The sequence below is a fragment of the Melanostigma gelatinosum genome (genome assembly GCF_949748355.1).
Source record: "Melanostigma gelatinosum genome assembly, chromosome: 13".
Taxonomy (NCBI): Eukaryota; Metazoa; Chordata; class Actinopteri; order Perciformes; family Zoarcidae; genus Melanostigma; species Melanostigma gelatinosum.
This window is the reverse complement of record NC_136646.1, coordinates 10,957,582-10,982,076: the sequence shown is the minus strand read 5'-3', so window position 1 is coordinate 10,982,076 and position 24,495 is coordinate 10,957,582. Positions and strand designations below refer to the sequence as shown.

General features: G+C 49.9%; 1 protein-coding gene across 2 annotated transcripts in view; it reads left to right on the top strand.

The window, feature by feature from the left end:
* tnrc18 (trinucleotide repeat containing 18) overlaps positions 1 to 24,495 on the top strand; it is a 40,703-nt gene that overhangs the window by 4,758 nt on the left and 11,450 nt on the right. For both annotated transcript variants that reach the window (XM_079281984.1, XM_079281983.1), the window contains exons 3-19: positions 7,700 to 7,840; positions 9,772 to 9,876; positions 10,133 to 11,995; positions 14,121 to 14,208; positions 14,296 to 14,525; positions 15,583 to 15,729; positions 16,345 to 16,529; positions 17,169 to 17,565; positions 17,807 to 18,787; positions 18,879 to 19,024; positions 19,122 to 19,255; positions 19,374 to 19,487; positions 19,589 to 19,769; positions 19,867 to 20,182; positions 20,444 to 20,653; positions 23,163 to 23,327; positions 23,781 to 24,244. In XM_079281984.1, coding sequence (XP_079138110.1) covers positions 7,700 to 7,840; positions 9,772 to 9,876; positions 10,133 to 11,995; positions 14,121 to 14,208; positions 14,296 to 14,525; positions 15,583 to 15,729; positions 16,345 to 16,529; positions 17,169 to 17,565; positions 17,807 to 18,787; positions 18,879 to 19,024; positions 19,122 to 19,255; positions 19,374 to 19,487; positions 19,589 to 19,769; positions 19,867 to 20,182; positions 20,444 to 20,653; positions 23,163 to 23,327; positions 23,781 to 24,244 — 5,867 coding nt within the window. The remainder of the gene's footprint in view (positions 1 to 7,699; positions 7,841 to 9,771; positions 9,877 to 10,132; positions 11,996 to 14,120; positions 14,209 to 14,295; positions 14,526 to 15,582; positions 15,730 to 16,344; positions 16,530 to 17,168; positions 17,566 to 17,806; positions 18,788 to 18,878; positions 19,025 to 19,121; positions 19,256 to 19,373; positions 19,488 to 19,588; positions 19,770 to 19,866; positions 20,183 to 20,443; positions 20,654 to 23,162; positions 23,328 to 23,780; positions 24,245 to 24,495) is intronic.

Sequence of the window (24,495 nt, the reverse complement as noted above, 5' to 3'; positions counted from 1 at the left end):
GTCTAGAGGTGGTCTGCCGGATTTCCCCCCCCCCCCCCCCCCCCAAAACCAGATTGAGGCCATCTGGCCTCTTCCCTCCCTCTGGCAGCAGAGGTAGGACCTGCTGAAGTGTGCCTGCTGGAGAGACTCTACTATCGCTGTCAAAGGTCGCAGATTATTTTATTGTGAAGGGGCGTCAAGAATCCAGATTATGCACCTGGTTGTTATGCGGAGGAAAATTCCATCTCATCCACATTTTTAGAGCTGACTCAGCGTTCCTTTGCGCCGCGTTTCCCAGACATCACTTGACAAACGGCACGTGAGATATCTTCCCTTGCTTTTTGATTACTCTGTTCTTCTCCTGAACCAACGACACGATGTTGCTGCAGCTGTCGGGAAACACTTCACTCCCCGTTATCACCAGCTGTTTTCCCCGTGTGTTGAGAGCGGTAGAAATTAGGGATGCACGTGACAGCTGGAATCGGCAAAACCGGTGGCAATGGGGCCACTATATTAAAATCTGTGTTTGCGTCTGATTGCACGTGCACATGCTGAGCCCAGGTATCGGTACCCGGACTGAAGAGGTAGAAATTGTAGAGGCGTGCATGTCTCGGCGGGCGTAGGTTTAATCTCTGTCCTCCATAAACTGTCTGCTGATGTAGATGATAACTTAAAGTGCGTGGAATGACCTTACACGTTCAGGAGGGCGGATTGGAACAAATGCGTGTTTAATGAGGCGCAAATGTCTATCGGGGCGGCGGCGGCCAAACAAAGGCGATAACTCGCCTGAACCAGCAAGTTTTAGTCTCATCTCACTCTCACTCTCTCTTTCACACACACACACACATTTTCAGCGCTCACCAGGGAGTAGCAGAAGATCGGAGTGCGACGCAGAAGCAAATGAAGGTGTTGTAGCGAGTGCAGAGAGAAGGGAAGTCAATAGACGGAGATGAAGACAAATGGAGAAGGAGAACTAAGTGGGCACGATCCCTAACGTGGAAAGCAGTGTTTTGCTTTCAAGGGATAGAAGCTGAGGTTGTTGTTTAGCGTGTGTGTGTGTGTGTGTGTGTGTGTGTGTGTGTGTGTGTGTGTGTGTGTGTGAGTGAGGGGACCGGTGTAGATGAGAGCATTGAGGTCTTGATGGGAATGGGAGCATGTGATTGTGCTTAGTGCAGTTAGAGCTGGGGTTTCCCCCTGGGACTCTGCAGAGAGAAAGGAAGAGATTTATCCTGACCACAACACATCTGACACGGTTAGATAAATGTGGTAGCCCTTCAGATGTTCTCTCTTTCAGTCTCACACACACACACACACACACACACACACACACACACACACACACACTAGTGTAAGCATAATTCATGCAGCTTGCGGGGCAGGGCAGGGCTGTCTCGGCCAATACCAATTTGTCTTCCACACCACTTGGTTAGTGTGTCCGTTTACGTTAAAATTAATGTGGTGAGTGTGTGTTTATATGTATTCAAGACACAGACCCCCGTGTGTGTGTGTGTACGTGCGTAGGTGTGTGTGTGTGTGTGTGGGAGAGAACGAAGATGTGGCTCGGACACGTCCCCTCTCAGATTAATTGAATCCTTCAGGAGAGAAACAGGCCCCTTAAGAGAAAGCACAAGGCCCTGTTGCCCTGCCACAATAAACCTGTCAGAGACAAACAAACGACGCACACACACACACACACACACACACACACACACACACACACACACGTATATGATGCACACACACAGCTGTCAAACATAAGAATGATAGGCCAGTTGTGTGTGAGACGAGCGTGCCGTGGCATGTTGAAATACCCAAAGCATTAGCTCAGTCATTCAGTCTGCCAGAAGCCTCCCTTTAACTCAAACAACAGCCTCTCACACTCTAAGGTCACACACTGCGTTATGTGTGTCTGTTGAGTCTCTACTGGTCCCATTACATAAGGTTTATTATATGCCCCCCCCCCCCCCCCCAGCAGACTACGGTTCAGATTTAAAACGCGTAGTGACACGTTGAGAGACGCACGGAGCAGGTTAGACATGCGCGTCTCGTATTAAGCGGCGTTGCTTCGTGCTTTAGCCTCAAAGGCAACCTGCTCATTTGACCGTTTAACTCCTGACCTTTTACGTCCCAAATGTCGCTGAGATTTACCGACGCGTCGTTAGACTGTAAAAATGAACACGCCGTGGGTTTTAACTCTGCATCACAGGATTAATCTCATCTGTCACGAGAAATGTGCCGATAACATTCCCGACGTATTTTTAGAAAGAAGATCAGATGATTCGCTGTCAGTCAGCACCTCGGTGGGTTTGTGTCCGCGCCACTTCAGTTCATGATGAACCGTCGAGCCACAAGCCGACCGAAACCCTGTGAGAGGGGTGTAGAGAGAGCTGGCATTTGCGTTTCATCGCAACTGTGCATGCCGTTCTGTCTGTGTGCGACACTGCGTGTGTGTGTGTGCGCCTGTTTCCATTTGCTGGTACCGAGGAGTGTGTCAAAATAACACCTGCAGTCTTCACAGGAGATTTGTGAGTGCAACAGCACGGCACAGTGAGACACACACACACACGGTGTGTTTCTATTCAACTGTCAGAACAACTTTTGCATGAGTGAGTTGCAAGAAACAACTCGGAACTGTATGTTTCTCTTCTGTCGCTGCGTTGAGGTGAATACATTTCCCTTTGTGAGACACACTGCTGTGGTTGTTGCTGGATATTAATTGCGGTTGCTCCGTTTGGGTTCTTGTGTTGTGCGTGTTGGCTCACTGTCGCGTCTCACTGGGTAATAGAACGGAGCCTTTTGTTGGTAATCTTGTGAGGAACACCTGTGCTTCAGCCACCATGAACGGCTCATTATAATTTCAGTTGATCAGCTTGTGAAGAGAGTATTATTATTATTATTATTATTATTATTGCGGCCGTTTAACCATGTACCACTGTCAGAGGCTCTTTAGGTTCTTCCCTTTTGGATTGTGTTCCAGTTGACTAAAGCCAAGTTTCCTTTGAATGAAACCAGTGTCCTCACAAGTCCTGTTTACAATGTTCCAACATGCAACACTCTGTGACACAGGCGCAGGTTTGTATTTGCGTCTGACGAGCAACCCATTGATCCTAAACGTTTCCCCCACGTGCACTAAAAACTCTCTCCCAGCACTCATTAGTAGTAAAACTAAATGTACCTGTAAAGACAACGGATAGTTCAGCTCGAATACGACATCAAAAATATACTTAAACTGTTGAACTTCAGTAACTAAAGAACATACGAGAAACCAGAACAACATCAGCATTTTACCAAATACCAACTAGATCATCTGTCTTTGGCTGAAGTCAGCACATTTTGCACTTTCATTCCAAGAAGCTAATAAAGACGTTGGTTTCTGCACCACTTGTGTAATTAAAGCAGTGATGTGCAGCTTGTTGTGGGAGTCGGAAAGACGTACAATATCCACACTTAAGTCTTTATTGCTAAGAGGTTTGCAGTGTTGGATCATAAGCAACAACAAATATAACCTGCTTCTGCTACTCGTGAAGTCCTGTTGATCAATGTCCATTGTATGGTTCCTGTTTGTGGTTTCAGTTGTGCTGCTTTTAAATCTATACATGCATATATCTATACATGCATATATCTATACATGTTCCTCGAACTATGAACTATGAACCAGATCTCTGTTGCTTCCCCGCACACGTTATACACAACAGCAGGCAGTTGCATACCAGATCCCTTTTTTGCAAACGTGTGGTGTCATTTCTTTCGTGAACAAACAATAACACAAAAGCGCCACCACACTGCACGTTGACACACCGCCAGCGCGGCTTGTCAAACCACAGGGTCGTAACTTGAGCGGAGACATTTTTAAGTGAAGCGGAGAAACTGTTTGTGTTCAGCTTGAGCTCACAAACAAAATAGTTTCCTCCAAACAAGTCGCAAGGCAGAAAAACTAGACCTGGACATTTTGAAATCATTAACACACACACACACACACACCCCTCTGCGTGTGTGTGTGTCCTGTGAGGGATAAAGTTACCAGTGTCAGTGTGCCAGTTAGCTGTGGCAGAGTTTTACAGTTTTTCTTGCAGGGAATAAAAACCAGAGATCAATAATAAGAGAGCCCCCCCCCCCACAGCTAACCCTGCTCTGAGTACCACTGATGGATAACAGATGGGTTCACAGTGTGTGTTTGTGGCAGAGATTTTTCCCTCATATTTTTAGGGCTTTTGTACGCGATCCAGTTTTGCCGTTTTGTTTGGATTCCGTTACGCTTCGATTTGCGATCGAGACTCCTGCGTTGGAGTTTGATCCCTCCCATTTTCACCACGTGGGCGGCTGTGTGTGTGTTCGAGAGCGTCTGCTTTTGCCGCTCGATTCAGGATTGATCACCTGCAGGCCTTCCCCTCTCTGATGCGGAGATACGTTTCCTACGAGCATCTGAAAATGGAGGATCGAGAGCGTGTTGGGAGTCGGTGAGCGTGTTTCTTGGCAACTTGCTTCTCCCAATATGGCCAACTGACTGTCTTGTGAAGTGGGAGCCAAAGTGTGTGTGTGTGTGTGTGTGTGTGGGAAAGCGGGTATGGAGTTGTGGCGGGAGAGAGTGGAAGGAAGGAAAGGACTGCGAGAAAGAGAGGGAGGTAATGAAAGAGTAATTGCAAAACATTTAAAGAAACATTTCCCTCTCGGCTCACATTTGGATGTTGTTTCTGGAACGAGGAGAGCAAATGTTTTCCCTCGTTCTCCCACTCCCTCTTCTTCTTCCCCTGGACTGTTCAGCAAGGGAAAAAGGGAATTTGGGATTGTTTTTTTTTTCCTGATCACTGGCACGAAGCATAACTAGTGTGTGTGTATATCACTCACTGCACTAACACAAGGACAAAAGGCCTGTAGGCTGCTGTGATGCTGAGATTGATCCATACTCTAGTGTGTGTGTGTGTGTGTGTGTGTGTGTGGCCTGAAGGAATCTGAAACTGCTGGCATCCCACCAGGACCTTAACATCCTTGACAGGTGGTGGTCGTGATTGTATTCTGTGTGCTCAGTTTGCCTGCGTTTTGTTCCACACACACAGAGTAGTTTTATTGTCCATAATTCCAGCACTGGATTCAAATAGTCTCCTCATGTCGTGAGATTGACGTCGTATGTAGTCCAGTGTAATTGTTTGTGTTTCTACCTCACGGCTACGGCTGCATCAGAGCTGTAGTACGTTGTTGGTGCGTCTCCAGCTGCTGTTCACGTTAACAGTGAAGCAGTGCAGGAAACACAGGAGGTTGGCGCTGACCGCCGTCATTAATCAAAAAATGCATCTACTGGACGGGACAGAGGTCACTATTGGTATGTTTTTGTCAGCGCGTCAGTTTAAATGTTTGCAGGGAGTAACAGAAGAAGGAGGAGCTGCTGCAGTGAGAGGAAGACTACGTGAATTCAGATGGCCGTTGCTCATGACGTGATGGAGGAAGACAAATTATTGACTGACTTGAAGTTTGTTTGGCTGCACTGTAAGTGCACAAACACACACACCGGGTGTTTGCTGTAGTGTTAAACCACACTCGCTCTTATCACCAGTGACCACATTCAGAGAGAACATGCTCGGTGCATAAAAGACACTTCACCCGTTAGTCGTAATGAATCACCAAATTAGGGTGTGTGTGTGTGTGTGTGTGTGCATAGGTCTCTGCTATGATGAATAATAGATTATTATTACTACACTACACACACAGATAGGTAAAACCTCATCGCCGTGCTGCTCTTCAGTGTGTGTTTCCAGAAGTGTTAATGTACTGAGACTGAAGGTTTTACCCGTGTGTGTGTGTGTGTGTGTGTGTGTGTGTGTCCCCAGTAATTGGCGTGATCGTGTGGATTCTTCTGTGCATGTCGCGTGTTGTTTTTTTGCACATTTTCAGTGCTACGTGTCTGGAGCTCCTGCAGGGTCTCTGACTCAAAGTGCAGTCACTGCAAAAGTGTTTGCACATGTCACTAAACATGAGACTGCTCCCGACACGGTCTGTGGATCATCTTCAGTAACCGGGTCGTGATTTATGGAACGAGACGTTGCTGTTGAGTCTTTCAAATGTGTGTGTGTGTGTGTGTGTGTGTTTTTTAAGCTTTTAGCACCACAAGCCGAGCTCCACATAGTCCCATTGTATTCTAGAGGAGGCAGACGTCTCTACAGCCGAGACCTCCAAAACTAACACCACAATAATCTAGATTTATGAACAGAGCTACAGGTCAGAGAAAGATTGTATTTTTGATGAACTATTCCTTAAAGCTACACACAGAGACACAAACATGGTGTCTTATAAAGAAGGATCCACCGTCACTGTATTTGTTTAGATGCACACTGCATTAATCCTCCTTTTGTGATTAATTGGAAAGCTGCATTTGCTATTGATTTTAAAATACTAAGTGTGTGTGTGCAGGTGCTGACGGACTTCAGTTTTAATGTACTGATTTAGATGCAGGGGAAACTCTGTGAGCACAGCATGTCTCTCTCAGATTCCCACAGGACTAATATATATATATACACACACACACACACACTGTCCCTTCCCCCTCGCCCGTATCCTTTCCCCTACACACATGGTTAGTTTTATCACGGTAATGGCTGAGTAGGGCGTTCAGTACGGTTGGGGGGGGGGGGGGGGGAGAGAGAACTCTCTGCTAAACATGAAGCCCTTGTCCAGCTCTTAGGAAGTTGTGATTGGAAGAGGCAGTGATGGTTCAAAGTTCACGAGTGTTCACACAGGCTGTGGATGGACTCTAACAACAACCGATAACGGTATCATGCAGAGATATGGAAGGTTGTACGAGGAGTCACTCTGTCCGCGATGGTCTACTGGTGAAGTGTGACGTCAACACACATGTCGTCATATCTGTAAACACTTCACTGTGTGCAGAAGGTTTCTAAATCATCAGGGTCACAATGACTCGTTGGGCTTTTTATTATCATAAAAGAAAAGTTGACGTCTGTGATGTGAAAGTTGGTCTTTAAAGGCCGTAGCAGTTTGTGGCAATATTGGAAAAATAATCGTTTCTCCCTTCAGGGTGACAAAGGGATCGCTGTGTGTCTGAAACGTTGAGAGCTGGAACAATAACTCAGTCAGTCAGTCGACAGAAACATAATCTACAACCGTCTTGATAATCGATGAACGGTTTCTTTCATTTTTCAAGCAGAAACTGTTTTGTGGGAGAAATCCTACAGATTGTGTGGTTAGAGTTTCTCTAACGGATCCGCTGCTTCTCTTTGTCATACATCATCGTAGAAAAGAATGTCTTCAGACAACGCGAGAACATTGAGGGCGTCAACTCGGGCCCTGGGACCTGGTGATTGGCGTTCCGCGCTATTTCTTTTGACACTTCACGGACCAAAGCGTTAATCGAGAAAATCAGGAGCAGAGGTCTCGGACGCGGCCGTACTCGGCCTAGTTCTGTGTCTTCGGGGGAATTAGTTTTATCTTTGGTAAAACACACAAGATAACAATTAGAAAGTGGTGAGAATAACTTGTTTGTCAATTAGATTGAAATGCCAAATGTGAATCCAGATCTGATGACGTGCGCTGTGACGATTGTTGCTTCTCAGTTGTTGGTTGCATGAACCGTCTCCTTCTGTCTCGTGGAAGCAGAGTGCACGTTGGCTCAGCGATGATGTGATTAAACACGGGCACACGGGGAAAGTGACGGCGTGCACTTCATCAATCAGTGGTAACTCATTAGTGTGGCTTTGGTTCTGTTTGATAGGCGATGCCTTCCCGGCGGGCTCCAGTCCCTTCCTGTCAGGTTACCCCGGCCACTCCCCCCTGACCTCTGACCCCTCGTACAGATCGGCCAATCCCAGCGGTCTGCAGATGGCCCAGCTCTGGGCTTCACACGCTCACGAAGGTAAGTCACCGCTCGCCTCAACGGACGTTTCCGCTCCTCTTCTTACGTTCACGACGTTTCTCCCGGTGCGCTCCTGTCCAAAGCCCAGGAGGCTCCTCCCTCTGGTTCCTCGCTGCTCCATTTCTGTCTCTGGGCTGCTGCTGCTGCCGGCTCGGTCCTATATGCGTCCAGTGTTCCCCCGTCCTCCACCGGTCTCTTACCTTCGGCTGTAATGCGTTACTGTCATCTATCATCCTCTCTCTTGTTCTTCCTGTCCAACTTCCTCTGTCTTTCCCCTCTCTGTAGCTCTCCTGTCCCACTTTCCTACAACATCTCCCTCCTGAACTAGCTTATGAACACACTTTTAGACACACAAAGGTATTTATACGCCTCTGTGTGCTCTGTCCTCTCCGTGGACCTCTCTTGTCGCTCTTCGGTAAGCGATTGAATCTCCGTTCCCCTCGATACTCCCTTCTGTGTCTCCTTATCAAGTCTCGCTGGAGAAGAAGGTCCGATAGGAGGGAACGTATATCCCGCAGTGTATTTTGACACGGTAAAGGGAGAAGGACAATGAATTCTATTATAGGTTCATTATAAAACCGACTGCATCGCCCGTGTGACACAGATCGTGTCCAGTGCGTCTCCAAACACAGCAGATTGTGTGTGTGATTGGGTATTTAAGATTTGGTCTCGATCTTACTGCCGTCGCTTCAGCAGCAGTTCCAGGTTGAATCACGATGTAACGTGTGAAGTAGTTGTTTTAAGAGGTGCAGTCTTTATGCTAAGCTAAACGGCTACTGGCTTATACATCTATATTTCGAACTATTCCTTTAATGCTGGATAACATGCACGCATGTTTAGTGTGACTTCAAACAGAATCCAGTTTGGTAATGGCGGACCCCGCCACGAACGATGACAAATCCCTTTAATTTGAAAAAAATGCCGACCATAAATGAAACTGGCTTTGATCTTATGAAAATGTTTTTGGACTACACCTTTTTTAAATTAAGCTTTCTAATACAAGATCTGCGCTGGTGGAGTTTATATTCAGCCAAAGATGGACGGATAAAAGACGGATGAACTTTTGACGCTCGCCTTAAAGTTTAGCCTGAATTGAGGCCGGCGTGTCAGAAGCTAAATAAGCTAAAAACCTCCTGCCGGCTGAAGAAGCCTTAGAGACTTGCTCTGATATGCGCAGAGTCTTTCATGCAGATGAGAGTCTTAATACCTGGTGTCTGGCTTTCACAGCAGCTAAAGTTACTGAAAGCTGGAGAGGTAGACGCTGCATCTGCCTGGGATGCACCGTAGCTGCACAGGAACCTCGTATCAAAGCTGTTAGAGATCAAGGTTAGCTGTTAGCTGAAGAGAGCTTTGCAAGAGACTTTAGTCCCGTCACATCATTCTTCTTATATTTCCGTCTCCCCGAGCCTTCCTCTAACCGCCGTCACCCTCCCCGCACGCCTCCTCTTGCTTCTCCATTTATGCCTCTCAGAACGGAGAGGAGACAGATTATACTTCTGCTGCTCGCCGCTTCGTGTTGGAACGGCAGCGGCGTCTTTGATATCTCTCGGAGTGGCCGGAGTGTGGGAACGGGGAATGTCTCACCCTCTCTGGGTGAACACAGAAATCCAGAGCATTGCAGCAGGCGCGAGGCTTTGTCTATATTAAGACCCGGTCTCTGAGAGCAGCAGCTGGCTGTCGGGCAGAACACCTCGACCTCGAGCTCAACGCGAGAACAAAACAAATCATTGCAGGTGACACGGGGTCGACTGTAACCCTGTAAAAAAAAAAGTGTGTGTGTGTGTGTGTGTGCGTGTGCGTGTGTGTGTGTGTGAGTGAGAGAAAGCCCCAATATTTACCCGACTGAGCCAGAAAAACAATTGTATTATTGTATTGTCTCAGTTTTTCTACACACTACATTGTAATGCCATGTTCTGTGTGTGTGTCTTCAGGCTACGCTCCACTGCCCAGCAGCCTGTACTCCAGCCCTTACCTGTCCCTGGGGCACCTGGATCCTCCCTCTCTCTCCCAGCACCCGCTCTACGACTCTCATAAAGGTCAGTCGCTGTCAGCAGCAACGTTCACGGAGACTAGCGGCGGAATTTAGTGTTCCGATTCGCTCATATCCTGACGATGCATGAGTGACAGTAATGTCAAGCCTTTTCATTTGGTGAGAAGACTTGTTGTTTGTGGAACTGAGCCAGAAACAGGGAACATTTAAGCTGCTTTGATTCCTATTTTGTTTTCATGCTAACATGTAGAGTTAGTCCTGGACTTTTAGACTCACGCGTCTGACCTTCTGTGTGTTTCTAGAGGGCTTTTACCTGCCAGCCTCCGTGAGCCAGTTGCCTCTCCACCCTCCATCTGCTCCTCCTCCTCCTCCTCCTCCTCCGACCGCCCCGTCCAACTCCACACCGCCCCAGAGGACGTCCCGGGACGGGGGCAGGGACCGCCCTCATCGGGGGGAAAGGGAGCGAGAGCGGTCGAGAGATGAGCAGAGGCCACACAGCGTGGTGGACCTGACGCAGGACGGGAGGAGCGAGGAGGACCGCCGAGCGAGGAGCGGCGACCGGGACCGGGAGAGAGAAAGGGACCGGGACACGGAGAGAGACCGGGAGAGTTGGGCCTTCCACCCTCACCCCCACGAGCAGAAGCCCCACCCCCAGCCTCCCGCAGTGCAGCCCAGATCCCGGCCGTCGCCTCCACGGCACTCCTTCCCTTCAGGCGGGGGTGGGAGGATTCACGGACCAGAAACAGACAGAGGGGGTCGGGAGGAAGAGGGGGTCTCTCGACCCCACCACAACCATAACTCTAACGCTAACTCCAATAACTCAAACTCTCACTCAGACAGACAGCGGAGGAATGACACGTCGGCCGGGACCCTCCACGTCTCCTACGCCCTTCCTCCAGCGCTCCAGCCCTCCGCCACTGGCCCGCCTCACCCCTCCACACCCAGAGAGTGCATGAGGGAGCAGCGAGTCAGCGCGCCGACGTATGTGCCTTCTGTGGAGGTTTACGACGAGCGGGTCGGGCCCATCCAGATCGCCTCGCAGGCCCGCGACAACAAACACAGAGAGCGAGAAAGAGAGCGAGAAAGAGAGCGAGAGAGGGAGCGAGAGAGAGAACAAGAGAGCGACAGAGAGCGTGAACGGGAGAGAAACAGGGAGAGCTACAGGTTTCCAGAGAGGAGCCTGATTGAGCATCCTCGACTCTCCCAGTCTGGCGATTCAAGCAATCAAAGAGAGGAAGGTTCTGTCATTTGTACCAATGGTTCCGTTGGTAAACGAGGCCAGGACGCGTCTTACTCCTCCAGCCAATCACGGTTCAGTCCGGACTGCAGGGACATCTCTAAACACTCAATCCGATTGGGCATAGAGCGGGCGGGGGCGGAACCTAAGTGGAACGCCATCAGCCCGTTAGCCAACTATGCCACGAGTCACATGGCCGCCCTGGCAGCCCAACATGCACACACACTCTCCTCTCCCCACAGCCAGCCCAAACGCACACAGATGTCCCCTCACACAAACCACCGGCCCAGCAGCAGCAGCAGCAACACACACTCCGCCCACAGCCATTCCCCACAAACACACCCCTCCCAACACGGAATGGGGCGTGCAGGTGAGGAGGGGAGTCAGAGACGCTACCTGGACCCGTCGGCACTCTACCGACCCGGGGGGTCACTGGCGGGAGAGCGAGGCGGGGGTGCAGGGTCGGATCCAACTGAGGTCTCGGCCATGCAGAGTCTCATCAAATACAGCGGAAACTTTGCCGCCGAAGGTCCGGGGTCCGCCAGGCACGCCGCGGATGGCCGGGGGCCCTTCGGGGGTCTGGCTAGCGTCGGGATGGAAGCCGAAAGGGAGAGGGAAAAGGAAAGGGAGCGAGACAGGGGGGAAAGGGAGAGAGACAGGGGGGAAAGGGAGCGAGAGAGAGACAGGGAGAGGGTCTCGGTCGGATCAGGCGGTTCAGGGGCATTGCGGATGCCTCCCCAGCTGAAGCGAGAGCAGGAGCGGCCGGACAGCGCCCGCTCGTTCGGCCGGGAGGGGGAGGGGGAGGTGCGCCACCCTCCGGTTGGCATTGCTGTGGCCGTGGCCCGGCAGAGAGACAGTGGGAGCGCCAGTAAACAGACCAGTGGACCCTCAGACACTCAGAGGAACCTGCTGCAAACGGCTATCAAAGGTAACGATGCCTCTTATCTAAGAAATGCCCAAAAACAGTGAATTCTTGTTTTCTTGCATGTGAATGATGGAGGTACAAATGGAACCGCTCTGATCACTGGAGAAGTGCTCGATCACACAAGTCATTTTGTGTTTGATCGTCTCTGGCACGTTAAATCAAGTATACTTTATTTCTAATGTACTTCCTCCTGCTTTTGCCTACAACTCTCCCAGAATGGCGCCGCAGGGAGCACAGATCCCCTTTAGCTCAATGAACCAGGAGCAAATGATTCCTCATTTTGGTTCCCATGAATAATAGAAGATTCATTTTCTTTTTGGATCAGTCATGTTTTCAGCTCCTGGTTGACTTTGAGGTCTTCATGCACGATTGGAATCGTAGAAGACCCCCCCCCCTAAATTCCTAATGATATCATGGGATGTATTTCGTTGAAAGGCTAATTTTGGCGAGTCTGTCGGCTCTCTGTGCTGCATAGCAATTCCTGCCACACAGCGCTGTGTTCTTGTGCGTCAAGGTCATTCAGCTACAGCGCTCTCTCTCCGTCTTTCTCCTCCTCTCTGGTTCTCTCTCTCTCTCAGCTCCATGTTCTCTCCGTCCTCTTTCGCTCTCCGTCTCTTGCTCTTTTCATTGCGTTGAATGCCTCTCTCCTTCCCCACCCTTCCTTCCTCTGTGAGGAGGCCTTTGTAGCGGCACTCCCTCCTTGTCCCACCTCAGGCCCCCTGCTCTTTCTCCACTCTTTTCTTCAGCTCTCCCACCACCACCCTCCCTGCATTAAACATGTCATTACAGAGTGCTGCTAAAAGCTACAAACAAGCCTTGAATTACAATAAGACCATGGGTGCGTTGCTAAGCAATGGATCACTCTTGTGTGAGAGTGTATTTGAGGAACTGTGTGTGCCTGTTGTGGGCGTTTATTCATTTTCTTGCTTGAGCAGAGTGATTGGTCTAATAGCATCAGCCCCTCACTCTGAGAAGAGCTCTAAATAAACAGCTGAGGATTTACGCACAAACCACAATTAGATGGATGGAGGGATGGCGGAATGGATGAAAGCAGGAAGGAGGAGGAGGAAAGGCTAATGATAAGAAATGAAGGGATGGATGTAGATCGATTGATCGAGGTTGATAGACGGGAAGAGAGAGAGGTATGTCAGGAAGTAAAGAAGTGAAAAGAGTGTGTGTGAGAGAGAGCAAGAGGGGGGGGGGGTGTGCAGCGCTAATCGCTGGCTTACTGATGCAGAGAGGATAGCATGTGGGACAGGCTCCCTGTAACCTTGGTAACAGTCTTGAAACCTTTCCTGTGGAGCATGTCAGGGATTGTTAAAGTCCCTTGTCCCTTTACGGGCTGCACACATATACACACACACACACACACACACACACTTTTAGAGCAGAACTGAAGGGTTCAGCACACTCTTATAAAACCTTTCTGCTGCTCGGGGACCTTCAGTCAGTGTCGATGAGATGGAGGAGGGTTAACGGCGAAGAGGAGGCGGAGGACCTCATGTTTATTCTGGACTGCTTGGTTGAGTGCAGCAGCTTTCCTTCAATTTTTTTATTCATTTTTATTCTCCATCTCGTGTCTTTTTGCCGTCGGCCTTCATAGTAAGCACGGTGGGTTTAAGACTGTGTGTGTGTGTGTGTGTGTGTGTGTGTGTAGTGAGACCGTAGTGGTTTGTTCACACGTCTCCTGTGTCACCAGACTATTAACTGATAAGAGCTGACACTCAGAGTGAGAGCTATCACTGTGTGTGTGTGTGTGTGTGTGTGTGTGTGTGTGTGTGTGTGTGTGTGTGTGTGTGTGTGTGTGTGTGTGTGTGCGCGCGCGCAGTATGTGGCCCAACATGGTATTTTTAGCTTCCCCTCTCTTGCTATAACATGCTGTGTGGTGTCACCATTATACAGCCAGCGTCTCCTTGTCTTCTCCCCCCCTCGCTCCTCGGCTGTCACCCTCGCTCCTCTCTCACCACATTATTGCGTCCTCTCACCTCGGCCCTCCTGCATATCTTCTTTCACAGTTTGTATTCTCTTCTATAAAGCGTATTCCATGCAGGATCAGGGTTCAAACACTCGAGGAGCCTCAGCGATGCAGCTCCTAAACATCTTTTATCTGTGCCTGAACCCATTATAGATGAGGAGCGAGGGGAGGACCGGGGCCGTCACCACGATGACAGACTGCTGGCCAGCCGGCTGGAGCGCGAGCAGGAGAAAGTGCTCAGGTACAATTTCAATTGCATATTTTTGTTCATTAAAATCGAAATGTTCACGCAAAGCGTCGCATAAAACAGTGTCTTGTTTCCGTCCAGAGAGTCCAAGGAGCTGTCTGAGTTTGCTCAGATGCATCAAGCCCCGATGTCGAGCAGCCTGACCCCCAGTATGATGACGCCCAGCCTCATGACCCCCAACCTCATGGTCACGGGAGGGGCTGCCCTGGCGGGGGCAGGACGGTGGCATCCCGACCCCTCAACTCTCACCTCTCACCCCTGGATGCCCCGACCTGGAGCCCCCCCAGTCTGGCTGTCCAGCTCTCCATACAGTATGTGGACGTGCGCGTGCTAGCTTAACGGCTACAAGCTCCTGTTTAGATGTTCCCCAGATTGCCCTTGATATTCCTCGTGACACCTTTTTTGTATCGTGGCTGAAGTCAGGCGTGTGTTTTGGGATTGCAATCATTTTATAAGTTCAAAGAATGAATCGGCAGTGATTTTTTCATTCCCAAGCTGAATGTCAAACATCACGATGTGCTGCTTTTTATTTGCATGTGATAGTAATCTGAAAATCTGTGGCATTTGGACTAAAACAAGCATCCGCATGCACGACAAAATGCAAAAGCTCGCGTGTCAGATGAATGACCTTCCGTGTCTTCATGTGAGCTGAAGCTTCATGTGTCCGCTGAGGTAGACTGACAGATGTGGACAAGTGCAGCAGACCGCCACGCTGAGCAGTAGTACCAGCAGCTCTTGGCCTTTTCAGTGAGCATCTACGTCTTCCTCTCTTGTCAGCCGCGTTATCTAACCTGGTGCTTCAGACGAAAGAGTCCAAATTGGTTCAACGCCAGAGCGTGGCGTGCTTTTTCAAAATTGTACATGCGCCTGTGTAGCTATTTTGTGATTGGTGTAGCAGCAGAGGGAGGCGCTCCGTCTGTCCAGAAGCTCGTCCAGCAGCAGCCCGCGTGGGGTCAAGGCCCACAGACATTCTTGATCATTGCAGGACATTCCTGCTCCGCCAACGCTCCAGAAATAACAGCATCAAGACACGCGCGCACACACACACACACATTCTCACACTCGCATACTTATGTGAGTTTAAACACAAACATAAACACTTCATCTGAAAATATGGAAACACAAACAGAAATGCGGAGCTCCCTGAGGGCCAGCTCTGTCTAGACACACGGGGCAAAAACACCAAATCACTCAAAAAAAAGCAGCTAAATCCGCCGTGTGCTCACTGCTTTAACTCTACTACGGCTTCAGCGTGGGTAGATGCTGGCTGAAGAATGATGCAGAGTTGATGTTCGTCTTAGCTTAGCTGGGAAAATGTTTTTTTTTTTTTTTTCCCATTCTCAGTCACTCTGTTTTCTTCCCATTCAGGCCTGGGTCCTTCCTCACTCCACCAGACCCTCCCCCCAGGCTACCCACCCTCTCTGCCAGCCTCCATGCCCCCTCACTACCAGTTTGCCAGGGACCCACAGTCTGGACAGCTAATAGTCATCCCCACTGAACACCTGTCACACTACGGTGTGTGTGTGTGTGCGTGTGCGTGTGTGTGTGTGTGTGTGTGAAATCTAAAGTATGAGTGCGTGCTATTGGTTTGCCAATTTCATGGCTTATAAAATGACAATTTTTGCATTTTAGCAGACGGCAATGATCACCGTGTGTTCATTCTGACAGCAGATGTTAGTGCTGGTAATTCCTGTAAACAAATGAGACCAAAGCCAACTGGATTGACAGCCCCCCCCTGTATGGTGTTGTGGACTGTGTGCCAGTAGTTTTTGCTCTCTGCTGCTTTGCAGCATGAACAAGAGAAGGATTTGATGTACTTGAAACATGATTATCCTCTTCTGTGGAGTGCAAGAGAAAACAAACTAACAGGAAGCCTAAACAGAGCAGTGATTCCCAACCAGGGATACTTGTAGTCTCAATATGTGGATAAATCCGTTTACATCTCACAAAAAAGGTCGGGAGCCACTGCAACAGAGTCTGTCCTCCCTGGGGCTTGTGGGAAATGTTGTCTTTAATCTTTAGAAATGAAGCCGTAAAAATGCCGCCCAACACCGGCTCATTTCTTCATCGTTAATGTGACAAAATGTGATGCCAAAGAGTGGTCCTTAAACGGCCTCCATTGCTCCACAGGAGGCGATGTGCTTGAGCGCGGGGCCCCGGTGTGGTCGGGGGTTTACGGTAGCGGCAGCTCGCTGCAGCACGCGGCCCAGCTCCAGCTCCTCTCCCAGCAGCAGATGCTCCGGCAACAGGAGCTGCTCATGATCCAGCAGCATACGGCGCAGGTCCTGGAGCTGCAGAGGAACGCACAGCTAGTCGTAAGTGGACCTAATGTTGTTGCATGCAAACCACATATTCAAAGTCTTTTACATAAACACAGCAGTCCTGCAGCTGCAGGAGACTTTTTAACGGGCATAATATTACAAACGCACATCAACAATAAACACATAGATCCTGGCTTTGTAGAGGAATATAATGGCTAGAAGTGAGACAAATGATATTGCATACGCACATAAACCCATTCTACAGCTGGGGGAAGAGTTACAGCAATACTATAATAACTAGAGTATCAGGCGGATATCCTGTATTCTACTTATTGTCAACAAATCCCATGCAGAGACCAACACCCACAATGTGCCCATGTCTCAGTGGCCCCTCAAACCCACAGCTCCACTCCATCTTTAGGAACGGGTCACAAATATATTTTTCATGGGGAAAGAATGACTCTGCAATTTCCCAGAGATGATTTACACCTTTTCACACATTAGCTGTCGTAGTAAAGTTGTGCAACACATTGAACAAACAGCCACTCGCACAGCACATCCTGCAGCTGCCGGAGAAGACGGGCCAGGAAGTCTAAACAATGCAGCCGCTCACTAATGTTTATACTCTGATGCAAAAGTGTGTCGCATCATTAAAAACACAGCATCAACGCCGCCTCCTCTCCTGTGTTTCAGGAGCGTCTGAAGGCCAGCGAGCACCGGCCGGAGATGGAAGACAAAGCAGACAAGCGGAGCGCCGACCCCAAACCTCGGCGCTCCTCGCTCTCCTCCCCGTCCCCCTCGCCCATCCTGCACCCCCGCAAACCTCCCCTTCTCTCTCGCTCGCCGACCCCGTCCACCTCCTCCCTCGCCCCTCTGGCCCCGCTCCCCTCGCCGGTGACCGCTCTCAAGTCGGAGGAAGGCGGTCAGAGGGCGCTGTCTCACCCACCGACGCCCCTGCCTCACCCGCCTTCCCCCCTCTCGGCCTCCCCGCCGCCGTCCTCGCCGCGGCGGCCCAAGCTGGAGGTGGGGCGGAGGGAGCAGAGGGAGGGACAGAAGCCGGCCTCTGCACCCTTTCGAGGCATCTACTCTGGTGAGTTTGGAGGGATCGAACTGCTGAACATTCAGTCATGAGCCGCGGCACGTACTGATTTGTCTTGTTCGCTTGTTGGGCTTAAGACACCTGTATTTTGCCGGGTGTTTATGAGATACACTGTGTGTTTTGATAGTTTAACCTACTGAAGAATGTTTGAGTGATGGGTACATCAGGCCGTTGCACGATACTGGATCTATGAGTGACTCTTAACTTTATTTCTGCTCTACTGTTATGACAGATCTCCCTCCTGGTTACCCGTACCGGTCCATCACTGCCCCATACGGCTCTCCTTTCCCCCCTTATCACGTCCCGGCTCCCACAGCGGCAAACACAGAAGTCGTCCCACCCCGCCGGTCCCGCTCGCCTGCCTCTGCCGCCCCTTTGCCCTCGGCCCACCTCCACTCAAGGCTGCTGGACGCAGACATCAAGCCACAGAAACTAGAGTCGTCAAAAACGGGATCTTTTCTCAAGCAGGAACCCGACGTGGAGCCGCCTCCGCTTGACATGACGCCAGAACCTCTGGGTCCTCTTCGCCGGGGCTGCAGCCCCGTGGTAGCCAGCCGGGGCCGGGAGGGAGACGGGGAAGCCAGGAAGCCCCAGACTCAACCGCTACCTCTGCTCGTCCCCAGCCCTCCGCAGCTTCAAGGTGACAGACCGGAAGAAGTCCGGGCGGAAGAGAAGGAAGGAGGGCAAATCAAAATGGAGGCGTCGGCTCACTGCTGTCAGGCAGCGTATCACCTGCCTCCTCCACTCACAGAGGCCGAGCCCAAACCGGAGCTCATCATAGATCCAGAACAGTATCCGTCGTGCACCGCTGCAAATTCAGACGGCCGGGAGTCGTCTCGGGTGTGTCCGTCGCTGGAAGAAATCACCAGCGCAGCGTGTGAGCAGGAACAGCCAGACACTCCAATCAACCCGCACACTCCCAGTCTAAGAGAAACTCCTGTTTATCCTCTTCTGACCTCCAACTCGCCGCTCCCGCTGGTCATGGGACCCGAGGATCCCATGGCGGGGATGTTTGCTCTGCTGGCAGCCAGTGAAATGGCCCTGGCCCGCCCCAACACCCCCCCGGCCCTGACACCCGTACAGCAGATAGAGAACTCCCCCGTGGGTGCAGACTGCAGCAGCACGGGGGCTCTGGAGATGGTGGCGCTGGAGGGGATGGCCCTGCTCAGCCAAATGGCCCAGCGAGAGATGGAGCACATTCGCCTGGAGCAAGGTGAGTGGATATGAGAGGGAGAGAGGTGGGAAATAATTAAAGATGAGATAAAAAATCTCTAATGTTTTAATGTCCTCTGTGTCCCATTCAGATATGACACTCGAGGGTCTGGACTGTCTTCTGAAAGCAAGCAGACAGATTTTGTTGGAGGCCATCGAGAAACAGTCCCACATTGATCTGCCCAGAACGCTGGACCCCAACAAGAAGTACAGCTGGAGGCAGAGGAAGGAAGAGCCGGTAACCTGAAGACCGACGCCACGGGTCACGCACAGATGCCAAACGTCAAGTCGGCTGAAATGTCGTGACACCTTTTTTGCCTCTCTTTTCTCTGCAGCTGTACGGTAAAATGTCCGTGGACGTGTTGGACGCAGTGGAAGTGGAATACCGCGTCCGCCTGGCCGAGCTGCAGAAGACGTATAAGGAGCGGCAGAGAGATCTGAGCAAGCTGCAGAGACGCAGAGACAAGCGGTGAGCTCACATACTTACTGCAAGAACCACATTCAAGATGCATTAATCACACACGCACGTTCCCACGACTCCACCCCAGACAAAACACACACCTTCAACTCTTTTATGCATATGTCAGTGAGCGGCAGCAGCAGGAGGATGAGAGGCGGAGCCTGACCAGACGGGGCAGAGGACGACCCAGGAAGAGGAAACACTTGGCTACAACTCCCAAACTGGACGGCAGGCCTGGAAAGTGAGTGAGATCTCCGCCGTAATTCTTTTGCATGTGTTTTTTTTGTTTTGCTTGTTTCGTTTTTGGTTGTGCAAAAACAGTTCAAATATCCGATGTGTCAGGGTGGGTAGGACTGTGCAATACTCTGAGGACTCTGAAGCCGGGGATGGGCAGAGGAAGAGGTTCCGGGTGTCCAGAGAAGAAGTGGAGACGGAGGCAGGAAGTGGAGGGGTGAAAATGAAAAAGAAGAAGAAGAAGAAGAGCTGGAATGATGAGGAGCCGTCCACCAGTCACGGTCTGGAGGTAGGCCTCTCGCAAGTGCACGTTTTAAATGTTGCCTGCAGTGTGACGCCAGCGTTCTGAGTGATTAACAAAGTGTGTTTTTTTCGCGGTGTGTCAGGTGTTGAAGGTGAAGCGTGGCCACGTGTGCGAGCAGGAGCAGCTGGCGTCAGACCTCGACAGAGCGCTCTCGCTCTCGCAGCTCGGCTCACTCGGCGCCTCTCGCAAGCTTGCCTCCAGCTCCAAATCAGACAAGCCGAAGGGCAAGTCTGCGGAAGGCCGGGCGAAGGAGCACGGCATCCACCCGTTCGCCAAAGCAGGGAAGCACAAGATGGCCGCCAAGGCCTCCGCTCCGGAGACCGTCCGGAAGGTGAAAGGTCTGAAGAACACTGCTTTGTTCTCTCCAATGAGATCGGAGCTCAGCAGCTGCTCCAACAGTGAGTACCTGAACATAACTGCTTCATATGACTCATGCTGTTAGAGAAGAACTGATACGTCCAAGTTATGCTTAATCTTAAAAACACAGTTTTATATCTATTAAATAACGCCACACTGAGCCGAGTCGTGGATTTAAAATATTCTAATCTAGCTCCAGGTTTAGATTGGAGAGTGCTGGTGATGCTGAGATCAAGCAGACATCCTCCTGGTGTCCCGACTCTTCATTTCATGAATCATTAACCGCACTCTCTCTGCACCAGACTCGGATTCAGAGGAGCACAGTTCCGCTCGAGGGGGCTGGCCCCCTCTCTCTGGGACGCGTTCTCACGGCAGCCCGGCCAGGAAGAGGCGATCGCCGCCGCCGTCCCTGCTGTCCAGCCAGAAGTCTCAGAAGAAGAAGAAACACAAGCACTTATCGCTGCTGCTGGAGGAAGCGGGCCTCAGCTCCTCCGACGACTCCTTCGACCAAGGTTACTGACCAAATCTTACAGCTCCTCGCGTGTGTGCGTTTCACTCAGGCAGCTGTTGTCAGACTGTGCTTTAGCTCGACGATCTCTACCTCTCTCGCTGCTGGCTCTATAAAGTGGCCTTTTTAAAAAAAACAACAACAAAAAAGAGTTTACCCATTTCTATGGTGTGTTTTTTTTTAAATTGCCTGGATTGCAAACCGTTTTTTGTAGCATTTGTACATTGAAAAATTGTGTGAATTTGTGAGATTTTTTCATAAAGTTGTATTGCAGTTTGGTACCTATGAGCTTTATTATTAAAGGTGTTGATTTGATTGGCACAGAAAGCGAAGCGCTGTGGTCCTTGTGTCTGCTTCATCTGTCTGTCCGTCTGTCCGTCTGTCCAGCTGCACCTCACACACCCTTTAGACTGCTCTGTTCCTCAAATATCCCGTTTGGTCCTCCTGGCAAAGGTTGAAGAAAAACAAAACCCACCGTTCAGCTTCAGGTGTCCATTTGGGAAACTTAAAACATGACACGTAGAAGATTAGTTCAGAGCTGATTCTGATGGGACAGATGAGGTGTTTATTTCCTGGTCATAAAACAAAGAGAAATTAAATGATGGTGATCGTTGGGGGGGTTTTAGTTAAATTGACTTTGTTTATTGATGATGTGGTCTAGTGTTTGGGGGAAATAAATGCATCGCGACTCGTTCCAAAGTTCTTGACGGCACCAGTCGTATTGGATGCTGGGGATATTTGGACAATAGAGCCCCTCCTCTGTCTACTAAACCTTCAAATAACCCTTTTCCCTTTACGTCTCTCTCTGACATCTTGCTCCGTCCTCTCACCTCCTCCCCCTCCTCGTCCTACCCATGATGCTTTGAGTGTCTCTCAGCCTGTTCCATGTGCTTGTGCTGCTGCTGCATTACAGAAGCTTGGCAAGGACTAGCGCAGCCTTGAGCCTACGCTACCTCGCAGTGGCTAAAGCTTTGACTTAAGCTTGACTTAAGGCCAGGCTGAGCTACGGCTCGGCTGCCCCGCCCTGCCTGAGGCCACACCCCTGTCTCCTGCTCTGTAAGTAGGAAGTGCCCCTTCCTCTATTCTTTATTAACCGCTAACATGGACCGTGCTGAAATTGAACCACATACACAGAATATTCACTTTTTTTGTATTTGTATTCTCAAAAGATAAAGCTCTTTCATGAGAGCCCTGGTTACCTCCACTTCCCCAGCGTTACGTCTCCTGATGGCTTGAAGAAGTTTATTGGAAGACTGCTGGGAAAGAGGACGTGGCCATGGCTACTTGAACCTCATACCAACATTAGACCACGGGGCCTCACAGGGCTGTCCTCTTAGTGCCTGCCTGTTTTATCGTCTGCCTGCTTCAGTTAACACACGGTGGATTCACAGCACAACGTGTGCTCCAGATTAGGCTCTTAAACAAGTCCCGGTTTAGTAAATATGTATTTTATTCTTGTCTGGAGTCGGCCGCAAAAGTGAACAGTTTCATTCGTTGGCCGAAGACGAAGTTAACGTCCAATAAACATCTTTTTAGTTCTTGCCAGCCTCCATTGGTTTCACTTCTTGCTGCAGTGATGTAAAGGGCTACTTTGGTGAAACACAGTTCAACCAGAGACTTTCAGCCTAGCGTTACAAATAGTTGCACATTATTTTATGGCGCCTCTTTACACTTCAAAGAGATTAAGACCGAACATATGAAGGTGTGCTGTGAATCCGCCCACAATGTTAACGCTCTAACCCATGAGGAGATGCTTCTCTGTTGCCATGGACCTAACTGCTAACAACACGCAGCTAACAGTGTGTGTGTGTGTGTGGGCGGGCGGGCCTGTCAGACTTTGAGGAAGAAGGAAGTAGTTCTTCTCTTCTGTGTCACATTCCCCTGAGGTTTTTCTTATTTATATATATATATATATATATAATCTCTATATATATATATATATATATATATATATATATAATCTCTATATATATATATATATATATATATTTATCTCTATATATATATATATATATATATATTTATCTCTATATATATATATATATCTATATATATATATAAATATATATAAATAAATGATGATGATGATGGAGTCTAGAGTTTCAGCTCACATGGTCTCAGCAGCTGTGTGTGCGTGTCGGTCAGCGTGGCTTACATGCATGTATGTGGTAAATCCCAATTTCTCCTGCTGTGTCTTGCTTACTCAGCATTACAGTGTGAGAGCAGGCTGCAGTGGATCTCTCTCTACTGTCTCTGATCCGCTGACATGTTACGATGTGGGATTGTTAGTGTGTTTGTATAAAACGGTCTGTTATTGTAAAGTCCAGGCTTCTACACAGGCTTTCTTTAGTCTTAATGTATCTCGATCCCTTTTCTTTCGTTAATTCCTCTCCTCAGCAGTGCAGTCTGTGTGTCCACAGTCAGTAGGAAGCGGAAGTAGGAAGTGATTTGACCTTTTGGCCCAGACCAATGCTGCAGTCTCCTCTCAGCTGATCATCTTTTCTCTGAAACAGAAACGTCCGAGGACGACTACGACAACGAGGACGAGTCTGATTCGGACGATGAGGAGAGCGGGCTCGGTCTGCTGGCCAGGTTTGCGGCGAGCGCGCTCCCCGTCAGCTCCACTCCATTGAGCATTTTCCATGACGGCAAACAGCGCAGCAGGCAAAGCACTCTGGGTAAAAACTGATACGACTGAGTTGCACGTGACAGAGCATCATGTCTGTGCCGATAACCACAGTGAATATGGATTACCTTATTATGTAAAGTAGACAAAGAGAAAAGTAGATAAAAACAGTGATGTGGCTTTTTCATTCCTTCTCTGCACAAACGCTTCTGTCTTTAACAATTTCACAGATTCCCACGACCTCATTATTTTTTTTGTGGTTGAGCAGGTTCACCGCCTGAGTGATTGCTGAGGATTATATTGTTGATTCTTCATTAAATACTCATTTATTTCTAATTGTCACATCAGGCTGCATGTAATGATTCAGTCTTCAATAATGTATTAGATTCAAATTGATCAATAGTCCAATTCACAGTTATTGATTTCACAAAATCTAACACCTGAGTTTATTACTGTGTGTGTGTGTGTGTGTGTGTGTGTGTGACCCTGGCCTCTCCTCTGTCAGGGTCTTCAGAGTGCGAGTGGTCAGACTCTGGATCCGACCTGCGACTGAGGAAGTTCCCGTCTCTGCTTCACGGCAAACGCTCTGCCCCAGAGCTTCCCCTGTTGCCCCCAGCAACCCGCCGCATCGACCAGACCAGCCCCTCCAAGCGAGATGAGGCGCTGCCTGCCAAGCGCAAGCCTCTGCCCAAACCACGGCCCACGCCGCCCCGGCAATTCAGCTTCGACCTCCCCTCGGGCTCCGGGTTCGGAGGCTTCAGCGAGGACGAGGGCTGGACCCGACGCCGCAGCGAGAGGATCTTCCTCCACGATGCCACCACCTCAGCCGGTCAGATGCCTGCGTCAGCCGCCGCCTCCACTGGTCAGAGCTCCTCCTCCTCCTCCGGCTCGGCCCCGCCTCTCACCCCGAAGCCAGCCTCCAGACCCAAACCCTGCCCGCCCAGCAGAGAGGGGAAAGATGTGGGGAAAGTACGTCAATAATTCATCGGGGGTTGTTAATCACCAACTGAGAAAGAGCCTTAAAAACAAAGCGACTCTCCTTGCTCCTTGCTCCTTGTCCTTTTCTTCTCTGTTACTGTTTCACTTCTCTCCTCCTCCCTCAAACTCTGGTTCCCTCACATCCTTTTGTCTCCCTTGACACCTCTGTGTGTGAAAGCGTGTGTTTAAGTGTGTGTCAGAGTGCCAGCAGGGTTCCCTAGTACTTCAGTCACTGCAGCACT